This window comes from Palaemon carinicauda, chromosome 36, assembly GCF_036898095.1.
Source record: "Palaemon carinicauda isolate YSFRI2023 chromosome 36, ASM3689809v2, whole genome shotgun sequence".
Lineage (NCBI taxonomy): Eukaryota > Metazoa > Arthropoda > Malacostraca > Decapoda > Palaemonidae > Palaemon > Palaemon carinicauda.
The window spans coordinates 15,602,646-15,620,135 of NC_090760.1; the positions used below are offsets into that span (position 1 = coordinate 15,602,646).

The window sequence follows — 17,490 nt, forward strand, 5'->3', positions numbered from 1 at the left end:
AATCAGCAAAACACTATCAGGTCCCGTGGAGATTTCCAAATGCTCAGGTGAACCTGCCCCTTTTCATCTCTTCCAGTTCAAGTGGCAAGTTCTCACTCACAATAACGAACAAGTTGCTATGCAGGATGGCTCTTGCGCTCTTTACAGGTACCGAGATGCCCTATAGTGTACTTGTGATCGGTGACGAAGTTACACACCGCTGAGTAACCGGTATTACGCGATACACACCCTCTTCAGAAGCTACAGTACAGTACAAGGTGCTTTATTAGGCTCAGGTAACAGTAGCAATGGCTTAAACGACAAAGTGTTTGATTAGTAAACAGCAAAAAACTATGATGTTAATTAAATTTGTGTCTAAACATAGTTATGGATAATAAACAAGTTAATCTAGATCAATAGGACATTGATCATTAAAAAAAAAAAAAAGAATAAATCTGTTTTCTCTCGTGTTTATTTGGAAAACAATTGACTTACAAGTCAAATTGAAAAATTTATAAATCCAATCCTTGCTTTTTATGTTTATATATACTGCTTCTATTGTCAATAGCATTTCATTTTTCTTGAACACCAAAAATATACTGTACTGTATTTACTAACCATAATGTCTCATATAATCCTCAAAACTTAATCTACTTACAGTATTTTGTTCTTAAAAAGAATCAGTGTCCTCTCAAGTGTTTATTTAGAAAACACCTCTCAAGTGTTTATTTAGAAAACAATGGACTTGCACGTCATATATAAAAAAAATATAAATCAAATTCTTCCTTTTTCTTAAATGCACATGGATTTAAACATCTATCTATCTATTTACCAAGGCAATTTTGGGGGGTTGCCAACATGAAAAAAAGAACAAAATGGGGCTTTTCCTCTCTTCACTCCTCCCAGTATTATTGCTTCTATGTTGTCCCTAGCATTATATTTTTCCTAAAAACAAAGAAAGCATGTTATTGGTGTCTTCTTTAATTTCTTGCCTCTCCTAATCCTCAAAACAAACTACTTATTTCATTCTTTATTAGTAGTAGTCTTCGTTAATTTCCTGATTTTGTTATGCACCTCTCTTCCTTTTTCAACAAGATCCCTGAGCTGAGACTGTAGACTTTCTCTCTTGTTTTCAGCAAATTGCTCCAATAGCTTTCTATTATTTATCTGGAATTTAAAAAATGGAAAAATCATCTGCTGGCAAAAAAGAGTTATAGTATTGTGAAATATTAAGCTACACATGATGAGCAGTGGAAATGCAAAAATACGCATTGATCAAAAGTCTATGCTAAGTTTAAACAAGAAATTAATACAACAGACAAATTGGTTCTCATGAACTTCAAGTAGAAAGACTAAATACTTGTCATGGGTGAATATTGTAACAACATAATGTTGGAGATAGACAGCTAAATATAAATAAAACTTAGTAAAATGCATTGATCCACATAAACATTACAAAGACCTTTCAAGTTACATCTACGGTCTGCTATGCAAGGCATATTAAGCAGTACCTCGCCTTTGCCCTGATGAACTGCTTTCTACTAATCTTTTTCATCTATCACCACAGGACTCCACCTATCAGCCTACCTACTTCAACATTACCTTGCTCCAATTTTTAGCTCCCATTTAATAACAATGCTTAAGGGAAACCCAGCCGTCTTAATCTAGTCTAAAGTATTCTATTTACCCAGGGACATCCTCAATTTTCGGGGTTAGCCGACATAAAAAAAAAAGGGGGGGGGGGACATTTTCTCTTGGCTCCTCCCAACCTGACAAGGGATTCAGCAGAGATTGGTTACTATTGCTAGGGTGCAACAGCCCACCCTCCCCCATTGTCCACCAAAAATGAAGCTTCACGTGCCAAATTCCCTACTGCTGCTAGCTCAGCAGTCACCAAGGTGACCAGAGGAAGCTGCAGGGCTTGTCGGAACTGCGTAACACTCGTTCGCCATTCATTCATATTTCTAGTACGCCCTTTAGCCCCTCTCACATCTATCCTCCTAACACCCAGAGCTTTCTTAACTCCATACATTCACCTAGACCTTGGCCCTCCTTTTGTACTTATCCCATCAACTCTTGCAGTCGTCATCATCATCTTCAGCAGAATGCCATTTTCCATTCTCTCTACATGGCCAAGCCACTACAACACATTCCTATCCACGCAAGCTGCTAATTAATTTCTTACACCCGTTCTCACCCCCGCTACTTCGTTCCTAACCCTATATAACTGAGATACACCATACTCCTCAGACACATCTCAAACATTCAATTTCTGGCTTTCTGTCACTTTCATTCCCACAACTCTGATCCATACATCATAGTTGGTAGAATCACTTTCTCATGCAGAACTTTCTTTACATTCATTTCTAACCCTGTATTATTTACCACTCTCTTCACCGCCAACAACTCTTTACATTCTTCATTCACTCTCTGATGTAAATCTGCTTCCACACGACCATTTGCAGCAACAACAAACCACAAGTACTTGCTCTGATCTACTTCAAGTAACTCTCCATTCAACATGACATTCAACCAAGCACCACCCTCCCTTCTCTTGCATCTCATAATCTTACCCTTTCCAACATTAACTCTCAATTTCCTTCTCTCACACACCCTCCCAAATTCTGTCACTAATTGACCAAGCTTCTACGAATCTGCAATCAATACCATATCCACAAACAACTGCTTCACCTCCCACTCATGATCACTCATTTATCAGTTTCAATCCTAGACCTAGCACTCGAGCATTCACCTCTCCAACAAACAAATTGAACAACCATGACAACATCACACATCCTTGTCTCGGTCCCACTCTCAATGGAAACCACTCACTCACTTCATTTCCTATCCTAACACATACTTCACTGCTAATGTATAAACTCTTCACTGCTTGCAATAACCTTCCACCAATTCCATATAACTATATCACATTCCACACTCCTTCATAAGCTTTCTCCAGATCCATAAATGCTACACACCTAACCTTTCCCTAAATATTTCTCTTATATATGCCGAACTGTAAAAATCTGATCCATACATCAACTACCTCTTCTAAAAACCCCTTGTACTTCTAAGATGACATCCTCTGTTTTATTGTTAATCCTATTAATTATCACTCTGCCATACACTTCTCCCAACCACACTCGCCATACTAATACCCCTTGAATTAAAACACTCAAACATCTCTCTTACACTTTGTATAACGGAATAATGCATGCACACACCCAGTCTACTGGTATCATTGACAACATGAAACATATATTAAACAATCTCACAAATCATTCAAGTACAGTCACACCCCTTTCCCTTAACATCTCAATCCTCACACCATCCATACCAGGTGCTTTACTTGCTCTTGTTCCATCTAGTGCTCTTTTCATTTCCTCCCTAGTAATCTCTCTCTCATTCTCATCTCCCATTACTGGCAACTCGACACCTGCAGCAGCAATTATATCTGCCTCCCTATTATCCTCAACATTCAGAAACCTTTTAAAATAGTCAGGCCACATTTTCCTTGCCTCCTCTCCCTTCAACCTTCCATTTTTGTCTTTTACTGTCTCATGTTTTTAATGGAATAAAAATGTTTGTGTATCACTAAAATTATAAGTTTTAAAATTAATATGTTATTTTCATTAGTAAAATAAATTTTTGAATATACTTACCCGGTGATCATATAGCTGTCAGCTCTGCTGCCCGACAGAAAAACCTAAGGACAAAATACGCCAGCGATCGCTATACAGGTGGGGGTGTACATCAACAGCGACATCTGTCGAGCAGGTACTCAAGTACTCCATGTCAACACAGAACCAATTTTCTCCTCTGCCCACTGGGTCTCTATTGGGGAGGAAGGGAGGGTCCTTTAATTTATGATCACCGGGTAAGTATATTCAAAAATTTATTTTACTAATGAAAATAACATTTTTCAATATTAAACTTAGCCGGTGATCATATAGCTGATTCACACCCAGGGGGGTGGGTAGAGACCAGCATTATGTGTTACATTAAGAGCTAAGTATTTTGTATTCCATTTTAGCAGTTATTCAAAATAACAAACATAAAATCAATAAGTACCTGGTAAGGAAGTCGACTTGAACAATTACTCTGCCTTTTTAAGTACGTCTTCCTTACTGAGCCTCGCGATCCTCATAGGATGCTGAGCGACTCCTAGGAGCTGAAGTATGAAGGGTTGCAACCCATACTAAAGGACCTCATCAAAACCTCTAATCTAGGCGCTTCTCAAGAAATGACTTTGACCACCCGCCAAATCAAGTAGGATGCGAAAGGCTTCTTAGCCTTCCGGACAACCCAAAAACAAAAATAAAACATTTCAAGAGAAAGATTAAAAAGGTTATGGAATTAGGGAATTGTAGTGGTTGAGCCCTCACCCACTACTGCACTCGTTGCTACGAATGGTCCCAGAGTGTAGCAGTTCTCGTAAAGAGACTGGACATTCTTAAGATAAAAAGACGCGAACACTGATTTGCTTTTCCAATAGGTTGCGTCGATTATACTTTGCAGAGATCTATTTTGTTTAAAGGCCACTGAAGTTGCGACAGCTCTAACTTCGTGTGTCCTTACCTTCAGCAAAGCTTGGTCTTCCTCATTCAGATGGGAATGAGCCTCTCGTAATAACAGTCTGATAAAATAGGATAAAGCATTCTTTGACATAGGCAAAGATGGATTCTTAACTGAACACCATAAAGCTTCAGACGGGCCTCGTAAAGGTTTTTAAATAGAACTCAAGAGCTCTTACAGGACATAAGACTCTTTCTAGTTCATTTCCAACCATGCGATAAGTTTGGAAAATCGAACGATATTGGTCAAGGCCGAGAAGGCAGCTCGTGTTTGGCTAGAAAACCAAGTTGTAGAACATGTAGCCGTTTCGGATGAGAATCCGATGTTCTTGCTGAAGGCATGAATCTCACTGACTCTTTTAGCTGTGGCTAAGCATATCAGGAAAAGTCTTTAAGGTGAGATCTTTCAGGGAGGCTGATTGTTGCGGTTCGAACCTGTCTGACATAAGGAATCTTAGTACCACGTCTAAATTCCAACCAGGTGTAACCAAACGACGCTACTTCGTGGTCTCAAAAGACTTAAGGAGGTCCTGTAGATCTTTATTGTTGGAAAGATCTAAGCCTCTGTGACGGAAGACTGATGCCAACATGCTTCTGTAACCCTTGATAGTGGGAGCTGAAAGAGATCGTTCTTTCCTCAGATATAAGAGAAAGTCAGCTATTTGAGTTACAGAGGTACTGGTCGAGGATACGGATACTGACTTGCACCAGTTTCGGAAGATTTCCCACTTCGATTGGTAGACTCTAAGGGTGGATGTTCTCCTTGCTCTAGCAATCGCTCTGGCTGCCTCCTTCGAAAAGTCTCTAGCTCTCGAGAGTCTTTCGATAGTCTGAAGGCAGTCAGACGAAGAGCGTGGAGGCCTTGGTGTACCTTCTTTACGCGTGGCTGACGTAGAAGGTCCACCCTTAGGGGAAGAGTTCTGGGAACGTCTACTAGCCATCGAAGTACCTCGGTGAGCCATTCTCTCGCGGGCCAGAGGGAAGCAACTAGCGTCAACCTTGTCCCTTCGTGAGAGGCGAACTTCTGCAGTACCTTGTTGACAATCTTGAACGGAGGGAATGCATATAGATCTAGATGTGACCAATCTAGTAGAAAGGCATCTATATGAACTGCTGCTGGGTCCGGGATTGGTGAGCAAAATATTGGGAGCCTCTTGGTCATCGAGGTTGCGAAGAGATCTATGGTTGGCTGGCCCCAGGTGGCCCAAAGTCTCTTGCATACATCCTTGTGGAGGGTCCATTCTGTTGGAATTATTTGTCCCTTCCGACTGAGACAATCTGCCATGACATTCAAGTTGCCTTGGATGAACCTCGTTACTATTGAAATGTCTAGACCTTTTGACCAGGTGAGGAGGTCCCTTGCGATCTCGTACAATGTCAGAGAGTAGGTCCCTCCTTGCTTGGAGATGTACGCCAAAGCCGTGGTGTTGTCCGAGTTCACCTCCACCACTTTGCCTTGAAGGAGAGACCTGAAGCTTTTCCAGGTCAGACGTACTGCCAGTAGCTCCTTGCAGTTGAAATGCATTGTCCTTTGACTCGAGTTCCATAATCCCGAGCATTCCCTACCGTCTAATGTCGCACCCCAGCCTACGTCCGATGCGTCCGAGAAGAGAACGTGGTTGGTAGTCTGAACAGTCAGGGGAAGACCCTCTCTAAGGTTAATATAGTCCTTTCACCAAGTCAGACAAGACTTTAACTTTCCGGAAACCGGGATCGAGACCGCTTCTAGCGTCTTGTCCTTTTTCCAGTGAAAAGCTAGATGGTATAGAAGAGGACGGAGGTGTAGACTTCCTAGTGACACAAATAGATCCACGGATGACAGTGTCCCTACCAGACTCATCCACAGCCTGACTGGGCAGCGTTCCTTCTTCAGCATCTTCTGGATGGATAGCAGGGCTGGGGGCTGATTGTCTTGTTCAGCAACGTCCTCATCAGAGGGTTCCTCATCCGAAACTGATGAGGAAACGGCAACGGAGTGGGCAACGTCTGACTCGCTGAATCCGGTCGCACTGGTGGATGCGTGACGGAGCCGGACGCAATATCATGGCACTGCTGCACAGTCTGTGAACTGTCAACAACCATGGGTGCGCGAGGAAGTACAGCGTCAACCCGAAACTGTCTAGACTGCTGGGTTGTGCAGTCAACACCCTACCGGGTTGCTGAGGTTGACGCACTGCGTCACAACAAGTCACCTCTGCTGGTTGTTGAACGTCTTCCTAGTGACACACTGAACGTCAACAACCACCTCCGAGCGTCGCTTAACGTCAACGTGCGACTGGCAACCCACACTGGGTCGCATCGGTGGAGGAACCACCTTAACTGGCAGACGCGAGTAGGATACCTCAGCGCAACAGGGCGCACAACCAACCGGTTGGAAGGTTGTTGGCCAGAAGGTTCTTCTCCGCATTTAAGTCCTCTATCAAGGACACAAGCTTGGACTGCATGTCTTGCAGCAAAGCCCATTAAGGGTCTACGGGAGCAGGTGTGGCAACAGACGGGGTTAGCGACTGAGGCGGAACCATTTACCATCCCTGGAAGCCTTGTTATGTGTGACATAATAGTACAGCAAAACTTCAAAGGCTCGACAAAAGCTGAGAAGTTGACCTGTAAACAACTTGGAGCGTCTCCTGGCTAGGCGCCAGGGCGAGTCTACCAGAATTGAGAAGTCTATTTGGGCAGAGGCATGAACTTCCAAGCCGAGAACTTTTCTCGTGTCCTATCAGACTCTCGCTCTATAAGCCAGTTGAAAAGAAGGGAAATCAAAGGCTGTATCCCTAAAACTCCTCCTGGTGCAAAAACCAGTCGCCTAGCCAACGTAACGTTCTCTAGGAGAGCGAGAGAGCACTAGCTTAACAACAACGGCTTCGAAGTAGCTAGGCCTAGTGTAAGTTCTGACGTTTAGGCGAACGAGGAGCAGCAGTTACAAGATCCGGACGAAGATCCTTAAAAAAAAAATCATCATGATTTAATTAAAGTCCATAGGAGGCTAAGCAGCTTAAGGCTCCTCTCCAAATGACAGAGTCCTCAAAGGAATATCAGTAGGAGGGAGAACAGCACTTTCTCATCTACAGGAACCTTGTCCGATAAAAGCTAGGTTATCTCAGTGAGTCTCTCACTGGTGCATTAGTAGCAGACCAGAAGGCAACGTCATGTAACTGCTTGACAGTCTGTGAACTGTCAACAACTGAACTGTCAACCACAACAGGTGCGTGAGGACATACAGCACTGGTGCATTAGTAGCAGACCAGAAGGCAACGTCATGTAACTGCTTGATAGACTGTGAACTGTCAACAACTGAACTGTCAACCACAACAGGAGCGTGAGGACATACAGTGTTCACTCGAGACTGCTTTGACTGTCTATACTGAGCAGTCAAAACAACTCTAGAATGCGGAGGTTGACGCACAGCGTCAAAACAAAGCAACTTAACTCCACCCTCCTGTTGTTGTGGTAACTCGTGAACGTCAACGGAGGGTAGCGTGCGTCTGTGAACGTCAACGTGCGGCTGGCAGGGTACACTGCGCATGGGTGGTGGAACTCTCACAGGCGGAGTGCGGGAGCAGGTAGCGTCAGCGTCTACTGTACGCACAACCTTGGTTGGTTGTAGGCTAACGGGTGCAGCGTCAACCTTCTCCGCACGATACTCCTGCATAAAAGATGCTAACTGTGTCTGCATAGACTGTAGCAAAGACCACTTAGGGTCTACAGTAGCAGGTGCGGCAACAGACGGTGTTACTGCCTGTTGCGGTACCGCTTTGCCTCTCTTAGGAGGTGAGCAGTCGTCGGAAGACTGCAGCGAGTCCGAACTGACCCAGTGGCTACAACTGGGCCGTTGGACTTGCGCGGAAGGGACCGACTTGCACTTAATAAGCTGCGAGACCTTGGTCCATGGTTTCTTACGAGAAACCTCTTCCGCAGACGAGAAGTAAATGGGCTCTCTCGTCTTTGTGTGGGTGGGGCGATCTTGGGTAGATACGCCCGAAACCACGGAGGGAAACGTCTGTTCGTTGATCAAGGCCTGACGAACCCATAAGTCGTTCGACATTACTTCTCCCCTGGGCTTGGGAGCTTGCAAGAGGTCCCGGACTAGGTGAACGACAGGCACGAACAGACGAACCCTCGGACGCAACACTGTAACACTTTGCGCATATCACTTTATCACTTCGATTTTCTGTTTTGCACTTATTTCACTGAAATCGAAACTTTTACTGATTTCTACCTGAAACACGCAATTCTACCCTTCATTAAAAGGTAGTAATTGCGAAAACAGTCGTATAATGCAGCTCATTAATACTAGCAAAAACAGAAAACATATAAAGATAAAGAATTCAGTGGCTGGGAAAGAGACTAAACACTAGTTCAATTAAACTACGTTTACAATCTCTCACCGCACATAGCCTGGGGACAAGAATAAAACCCTAGAAACGTTTTACCTTCTTCCCCGTACAGCGACTAGGGAGGAGAGTGACACGAGAACAACGTTACCCGCTTGAACGGAACGTTTTTTCTCCTCTCTCTCCCTCCGTCTCTATCTCTCTCTTTCTCTCTTGATTTCGCACCTGAGAGAAGAGCCCAATTATATACAGTGATACCTCGGTACTCGACCATAATCCGTTCGAGATCCGTGTTCGACCTCCGATTTGTTCGAGTACCGAATTTTTTTTCCCCATAAGAAATAATGGTATATATTCTATTCCGTTCCCAAGCACTCGAACAGGCCCAAAATATTAATAAAACGTGTACCTAAACAACAATAATTATCTAAATGTGTATGAAATTGGTCAGAAAATCCTATAAAACAATTTTAAACCATTTACTGTACTAAAATAAAACAATTTTAAACCATTTTCTGTACTGTAGTGAACATACCTTTGAGCAGCGGTTCGATGGCATACAGGGATGGATGTGGAGAGGATGGAAGGGGGAGGTTACTGCTTGGAAGGAGAGTCCCCTTCCATGATGTGGCGGGGTAGTTCTCCTTCAGGAGTTGTTTCTCTCTCCAATGAAAGGGTGGGCAGATCTATTTCAGGGGTTTCTTCTCTTCTTTGTCTCTTCTTTGGAGGAGAAACAGGCTTTGATGTAGCAGCTTTCTTTTCTTTTGTGAAAAACTGGTCTATTGTTAATTGTTTCTTCCTCCTCTGCAGTATTCTTCGAAAATGATACATGACACTATCATTAAACATATGCACTGCCCGGTTTGCTACTGCAATTTCTGGGTGGTATTTTTCAGCAAAAGCCTGCACATCTGCCCACTTGGAACAAATTTCATTGATGAGAGAACTTGGAACATCCTCCCTTACCTCATCCTCTTCTGAAGATTCCTGCTCCACAATCAGATCCTGCTGCTGTTGTTGTTGCAGGTGCAACAATTCCTCCACAGTCAACTCGGTAGAATGGCTTTCTACAAGCTCATCAATATCATCCTTGTCGACCTCAAGCCCCAAACTCCTGCCCATGACAACAATTTCCTCAACGACATCAGTGTCATCAGAAATTACAGGGGTAGCAGTGCTTGGACCCGCCTCTGGTTGGAAACCTTCAAACTCCCTCTCTGTGACACATGATGGCCACAGCTTACGCCAGGCAGAGTTCAATGTCCTATAGGTCACACCTCGCCAAGCTTGGTCAATCATGTTAACAGAGTTGAGGATGCTGAAGTGTTCCTTCCAGAATTCCTTTAGGGTCAACTTCGTGTCACTGGTCACTTCAAAACACTTTCTGAAAAGGGCCTTGGTATAGAGTTTTTTGAAGTTTGAAATGACCTGTTGGTCCATGGGCTGGAGTATGGGAGTAGTATTGGGGGGCAAGAATTTGATTTTGATAAAGCTGTATTCTTCTTTCAAGTCATCCTCGAGACCTGGAGGATGTGCAGGAGCATTGTCCATAACCAGAAGACATTTCATTGGCAAGCTCTTTTCAATGAGGTAAGCCTTAACCTGGGGGGCAAACACTTCGTTTATCCACTCAGTAAAGAATTGTCTTGTGACCCAAGATTTAGTGTTCGAGCGCCACATAACTGGTAGTGCACTTTTACAAATATTATTTCGTTTGAACACCCGGGGGTTGTCCGAGTGGTACACTAACAAGGGTTTGATCTTGCAATCGCCACTTGCATTTGCACACAGCAACAATGTTAGCCTATCTTTCATTGGCTTGTGACCTGGCATCTTCGTCTCGTCCTTGGTAATGTACGTATTGGCTGGCATTTTCTTCCAAAATAACCCAGTCTCATCACAATTAAAGACTTGTTGTGCGATCAAATTTTGTTCATTTATGTACCGATCGAATTCCCCCACGTATTTATCGGCTGCAATTTGATCCGAACTAGCTGCCTCCCCATGCCTAGTAACACGATGAATACCTGTTCTATTACGAAACTTTTCAAACCAACCCCTGCTCGCTTTAAATGTAAATGAATCACTTTCACTGGTACTCGGACTTTTCTTCACTAATTCTTCATAGATATGCAACGCTTTTTCACAAATGAACGCTTCACTAACACTTTCCCCGGCCAACTGTTTTTCTTTAATAAATATTAAAAGCAACTTTTCCATCTCCTCAATCACTTGTGGCCTTTGCTTAGTTACCGCCGTAACTCCCGTTGCAACATTCGCCTTCTTAATCATTTCTTTATGCTTTAAAAACGTAGAAATGGTCGACTTCGCCATTCCGTATTCTACCGCTAAATCGGACACTCGTACACCATTCTCATATTTCGCTATAATTTCCTTCTTCAACTCGATCGTTGTTCGCACTGTTTTCCTCTTCTCCTTCCCCTTAACACTCATTACTTTCTTGGGACTCATTATGAAAGCTAAAAAAGCAATTAAAAGCACTGAAAATCACTAAATCACAACGAATGCTGATCGCGCGTTGTCTGAGTGACGCTCTCGAGAGAACTGATGCTTCCCGAACAAGCGAGAGTGGCCGAGATGGCGCGATCATCACAAAGCCCATGCGGTCGTCACGTGTTCGGCTGGTCGAGTACCGAATTTTTGGTCGAGCACCGCAGCAAAAATTTCTCGAAAATTTTGGTCGAACTCCGAATTGTTCGAGTATAGAGTCGTTCGACTACCGAGGTATCACTGTACTCTTACTGCAAAGTGAAACCGTGATACACTCTCTCTCTATCGTAACGATAGAGCGCATGTTGAACGTCCTGAACGTCAACAACTGCGTAGTCTAAAAAAAACTAAACGTTAGTTCATCTTTGAAAACAGTACGAAGACTATCAAAGAAATTCTTTCATAAAACATTAAATTTAAAAAGTTTTAAATTCTTTAAAGGCTAAATACGATATAACGGGCTCAACGTTGATTAACTTCGGTTCCAAGTTAAGACCGCCTACTATCAGGAAAGGTCGCAAATAAACAAAACATAAAAAATTTCTTTTATATGTTTATAATAAATGGAAAGTTAATCGAAGAGGCCTAATAAAGGCGGAGAGATATAAAATATATAGATCTATAACGTGTTAAGCAAAATTACTAAAAACTTAAACACACTTCCGTCTAAGGGAAGGGTCGGCCATTTAAAAGTGAAAGAGAGTCCATACTCTCTTAGTCACCATAATTAAATCTATCCAAAACGAGTTCAAGTTTTGAGATGAAGATAAAACCCCTGCATAGCGAAAGCTCAAAACTAGAATAGTGTACTTCACCAAATAGTTGTGAAAACAAATCCAGTTAGTAACAGCGTATTTTAGTAGGTCTTGCCAGTGGCACGACAGAGAGAAAATTGGTTCTGTGTTGACATGGAGTACTTGAGTACCTGCTCGACAGATGGCGCTGTTGATGTACACCCCCACCTGTATAGCGATCGCTGGCGTATTTTGTCCTTAGGTTTTTCTGTCGGGCAGCAGAGCTGACAGCTATATGATCACCGGCTAAGTTTAATATTGAAAATTGTATTTTCCCTAACCATACAAACCTCAGAGCTTTAATAGGAGTATGACTCAAGTGACACTAAAATACCCATTTAAAATTTTAAGGAAGTAGTAGTAATATTAGCAGGTGGGGAAGGAGCAGGAGTACCACCCTGTTAGGACTTGCAAAGTGGTTGATACAGGCACTGTAACTTGAATGACTCAGGTTTGTATGGTTAGGAAAAAAACACATTACTTTAGAAACCTTTGATTTCTTCCTCCACATAATACAAACCTTTGACCTTTATTAGAAGACTCATCCTTATGCGGGAGGAAGTCTCTAAAATAAATCTGTGCGGTTTACTAATATGAGAAATGTCAATGCACTTTGGTCTTAGAGGAGAGCAAAAGTGACGACTCCTGTCGACCTAACAACCTAACCATGAAGAGGAGACAGATGTAAAGTTTCTAAAAGGAGACAGGTGGTTAGTTGTGGAAAAACCCAAGAAATGTGTTGCATACATTTCATCCATCCCCTAGTCTAGGAAGACTGGAGATACTTCAATAAAGAACTTGTTTGTATGGAAGAGTTATTTGGCCATGAGGCTTGCCTGAATCTAAAGGTGCGTCCACACGGTCGAACAATGTCCGTCGAACACCAATTGTTACCGGTTAACATTATGAAAGAAGAGTTAATGACGTCAGTAACGAGCCTGTGTTCGTAGAGTCCGAGCTTCGGACACTGCGGAGGCGTAGTGGCACAATGGATGGAGTTCTACTTGTTTACCGGATTAACTTTAATCTTTAAAAGATTAGGTATCACCTTCCCTGTAAACATGACTAGCTCTAATCCAGCTACGAAGGAAAGCTGACTTTGAGATAGAAGAGAGGCTCAGTTGCTAATTGAACAGTACTGGTAGAACCCATGCTTATAAAACATCAAAGAGAATGTTTATAAAGACAGAAATAAATGTGTAGCAGCAATAAATAAAGTAACGTCAAAACTTCCGAGAAGTGGAAAGTCTGTAACTTGTTTTCAAGTCAAAAAGAATATGGAATCCATAATGGGTCATCACAAGAAAGCTACGCAAATTGGAGAAACAGTCGGAGGTTGGTACAGATGACATTTGCACAATCAAATTATGGAGTTTCGATATATAGCATAACAGAATCTGTTTCAATTATGGCCACCGAAGTCATACGCTCAAAGAAGTGTTCGATCGTGAGGGAAATACGTAATTCTCTCTCTGTACGAGATCAGGCAAAACAAATTATGAACATTTTATCTTTATCACTGAAACAATTTGGATTTCGTTAACAACACATAATCGGAAGTATGGCCAGCCTCAAACATTAGTTAGTTCTTGTAATGATATAGGCTATACATTGCACATTAATAACAAAAACATCCTCAGTTCACTGATAGGTTATTGTTTCAAGTCAGGAATATGGGATTCTGTAATGCCTCCAGATGTGCTTCTGGAAAAATGCTTCCTCTCATACATGTGTCCTGCTTAACTATAAAAGGTTTTAAGTTCTCCGATAAAATTTAAAAAGCGTTTGGGCTCATCGGTATACAGTTTTTAAAGTATAATTCATAATCAATTTGAGGTTCCTTTAAAATGGATGAATGGCTTCTCTTTTCACTTCGTCTTTACAACTAGAATTTTCATGCACCATTCCATTGTTCTCTAAAGGTCATGAATAATCATGATGCATAATTTAATTTATTGGATTGTGCTTTAATTTTATGGTGCACCATGGCTATGATGCTTGAAGCTGATAACTTCTACTTAATTCTCGAGTACAGATTATAACACTGACATAGATAACAGACATGCCAGCAGACATCAGCTTCAGACATTTCTTCTGGTCTTTGTCTGGTAAGGGAGTATAAATCCTAGTAGTAAACTTCATCTGGTACCACTGTCTGTTAGCATATGAATTTCCCTCATTTCATGGCTTATAATGTCATTCTCTTTTAATTTAGATATGGTAACAGTGTTTGTCCGACAGACACTGTTCAACCGTGTGGACGCACCCTAACACTCCAATCTAGCACATATCTAAAGGATCACTCAACCATATAAGGAAGAGAACAGCCCAACATTCTACCTCTTCTTAAAGATATGTTGCAACCGCTACCTTAAACCAGATGGTACCTGTCCCAAGAGGAAACTGGGTCCACCACACTTGAGAGGCTATCACACGACCAAGGGTTAGGTTATCCAGGGACCTGCGGGTAGTGGATGACAGTTATCTATCATTCCAGACTTCTACCTCCTGGACTAACCCAACTGACAGGATCTTCCTGAAAGTTATGGTAGATCTGATTCCCCTGATTTCATGCACTCAAAACTGAAATGGTATCAGAATTTCATTGGATTAACACAATTGAAGGTGCACGTGCCACAAAAACCAATGTACTTGGATAACTTAACCTATATCCTTTCGGCATGGAAAAGTGTCTTTGGTGGGGACCCAAGATCTGTAAGAAGCATCACCGTGTCCTCACAGGTATTAGTCATTTTGCACACTGCTAGCATGAAATTTTAGTTGTTTCAGGTTAGAAGCTAGCTCTTGGATACAAACTCTCAACAAGGGGGAGGAAGGCCTCCTCCATGGTGAATGTCTCCCGTGGTACTGTAGGTTCATCGAAATGCCGAGGTTGAACCTCGTCAGTAGTCTAGAATTCAAATCATACCTGATGCATGGTTAAGGGTACAGAAGGGTCCACCTGAGAGACCTGGGGTCTCAAATGACATCTTTAGAGGGGCTCGACTTCCTGGAGAGAGAAGACAGTTCTAAGTCACTCCTGAACTCAGGCCAACTCTTCGAAAGGATGAGTTCTGAGCTCTTCAGTCGGAGGTCTAGCTAAAGGCTGTAACTCAGCCTGAGTGGAGCTTCCTTGAAAAACGAAGGTAAGGTGAACTACAATTCATTGCAGAGGCAAAGAAGGGCAGTTCTACAGGTACTTAGAAGAGGAGCACCAGCAAATTCAGATGTCATCCAGTATGTATCACTTGGGAGCCATCAAGGTAACCTGAAACCAAAATCGTCCGACTGTTGAGTAACCGGTAAGCAGGCAAAAGTCTAAGGTATCTAGAGGAACTGCTGAATTCTCTAAAAGGTGAGAACAGCTAACGGGAGAATGTTTTAGAATTGGAGTTTTGGATCAACCAGACGGTGAACAGGACTTTCATTGGTAATACCCAAGGTGTAAGATGCCTCTCTTCCAGGCCTGAAAGTGAGGAGTCACTGATCCTCATCCTTGAGCGTGTCTGCTAGAACATTCCTCTACTTGGATGGATCTTGCGTACAAATCTATTAAGTTTTTAACTGCCCCAGGTGCATACTTGGTTGCCCCATCGCAAGGGGTCTGTGAAAAATAAGTCCTTTGCTTATAGATGTTAACCACAAAGATGCTGTTATTATTAATTATCTAATTTATAAATTATTTTAATTAGCCTTTGCTCTGACGTGGTTCACTTTGCTCGCAATTCAACATTATCTCCTTGTTCCTCTGTTCTGCCAAGCAGTACATGTTGCAGGTAAGCTTCGCGGGCAAGTATTTTGTTATTATCTTAACCATCAAATTAATCATCAAGTTCAATTTATAAACATATATATAGTGGCCTATACATAAAAGGATATTCTATCGGGTTAGGACGCATTCAAATCTGGTAGGCCACATACTATGCCAAAATCAAAGGAGGCGGCCACATTGTAATAGCACTAAACTTGATTCTAGGTTTCAAGGCTACCAAAGAATTATATACGACCCTCACAGTTGAATCAATATGATAATCAATTTCTAGGGCTCTTTTCATACTGTCTGCTATACCTTAGAAATCTTTTGGTGTCAATTAAAATTCCTCATTCTCTACTAGCGAATGTTTCTCAGGCTCAATCAATACACCTAGATACAATTCTGTGTGTCAGTTTTCAAAGAAAAAATCAGCCACATGATAAAATATAAGTCTTAGGCCCTAAATTACGGGTTACGACTACAGGGAGAACCCAACGTTGACTATTTCTAAGCCTTTTGCAAAAATATTTCCTTTTTTATTTTTGGAGGATATTTAGACTGATATTCCATAAAGAAAGAATACATTAGAGAGGACACTAGAGTTTAGACTGAGCAGATGTTTCATTCTTTATGGAAAGTAGATTCATTTGAACTGGATCTTCCAACTGAACACTGCTGACCCGATATAGATTGTTCCTCATCTATTTTATTGTTACTCATCATCATCTCCTCCTACGCCTATTGACGCAAAGGGCCTCGGTTAGATTTCGCCAATCGTCTCAATCTTGAGCTTTTAATTCAATCCTTCTCCATTCATCATCACCACCATCTACTTAGCGCTTCCTCATCTATTTTATTACTGTATTACCAGAATTAAAAAAAAATTCTTTTCTTTTAGAAAGTGTCCTGGATAAGGTTAGGTAAATTTGCTGTATTACCAATTGACATAAACCAATCAAGATGATCAGGCATCTAAGGAGATTGAATCATTCTCCTTGAAAAAGTTCCTGATATGCAAACCCTTTCCTTCAACTAAATAAATCGCTCTCAGGAATTATTCACATTCTAAAACTACATATTGTACTATGTAAAAATGTGTATATAAACTATGAAAACTAAATACATAATAAAGTAAATTGAAACCCTTATTGTATCATTTGCTTATCTTTGTAACTGCGGTGTGATGGCATACAGGAATGGAGGTGGAGGAAGGAAAGGGGAGGGTTACTGCTTTGAAGGGGAGTCCCCTTCCATGAAAGCAGTGGGTAACATGCCTTCAGGAGTTTATTTCCTTCTCTGCCTCTTTTGCTCTTGTGACTCAATCTTTGAAATTGCTTGGCATTTATCTATAATTAAAAACCTATCCATCGTAAGCATTTTTTTTTGTTTGTTTGTTGCGCTATTCTCCTGAAGTGGGACATAACACACTCATTATTAATGTTCACGGAAAAATTTGCCACATCTATGTCCAGATGATATTTCTCAACAAAAAGCTGCAGTTCACCCATTTTACACACATTTCATTGACTAAGGCACTCTGAACC

General features: G+C 41.8%; 1 protein-coding gene across 3 annotated transcripts in view; it reads right to left on the bottom strand.

Moving 5' to 3' along the window:
• Window positions 1-665: 665 nt before the first annotated feature.
• LOC137628766 (uncharacterized protein PF3D7_1120000-like) overlaps window positions 666-17,490 on the bottom strand; it is a 67,718-nt gene continuing 50,893 nt past the window's right edge. For all 3 annotated transcript variants that reach the window (XM_068359962.1, XM_068359960.1, XM_068359961.1), the window contains one exon: window positions 666-1,146. In XM_068359962.1, the coding sequence (XP_068216063.1) occupies window positions 1,003-1,146 (144 nt within the window). In that variant the 3' untranslated portion in view covers window positions 666-1,002. The remainder of the gene's footprint in view (window positions 1,147-17,490) is intronic.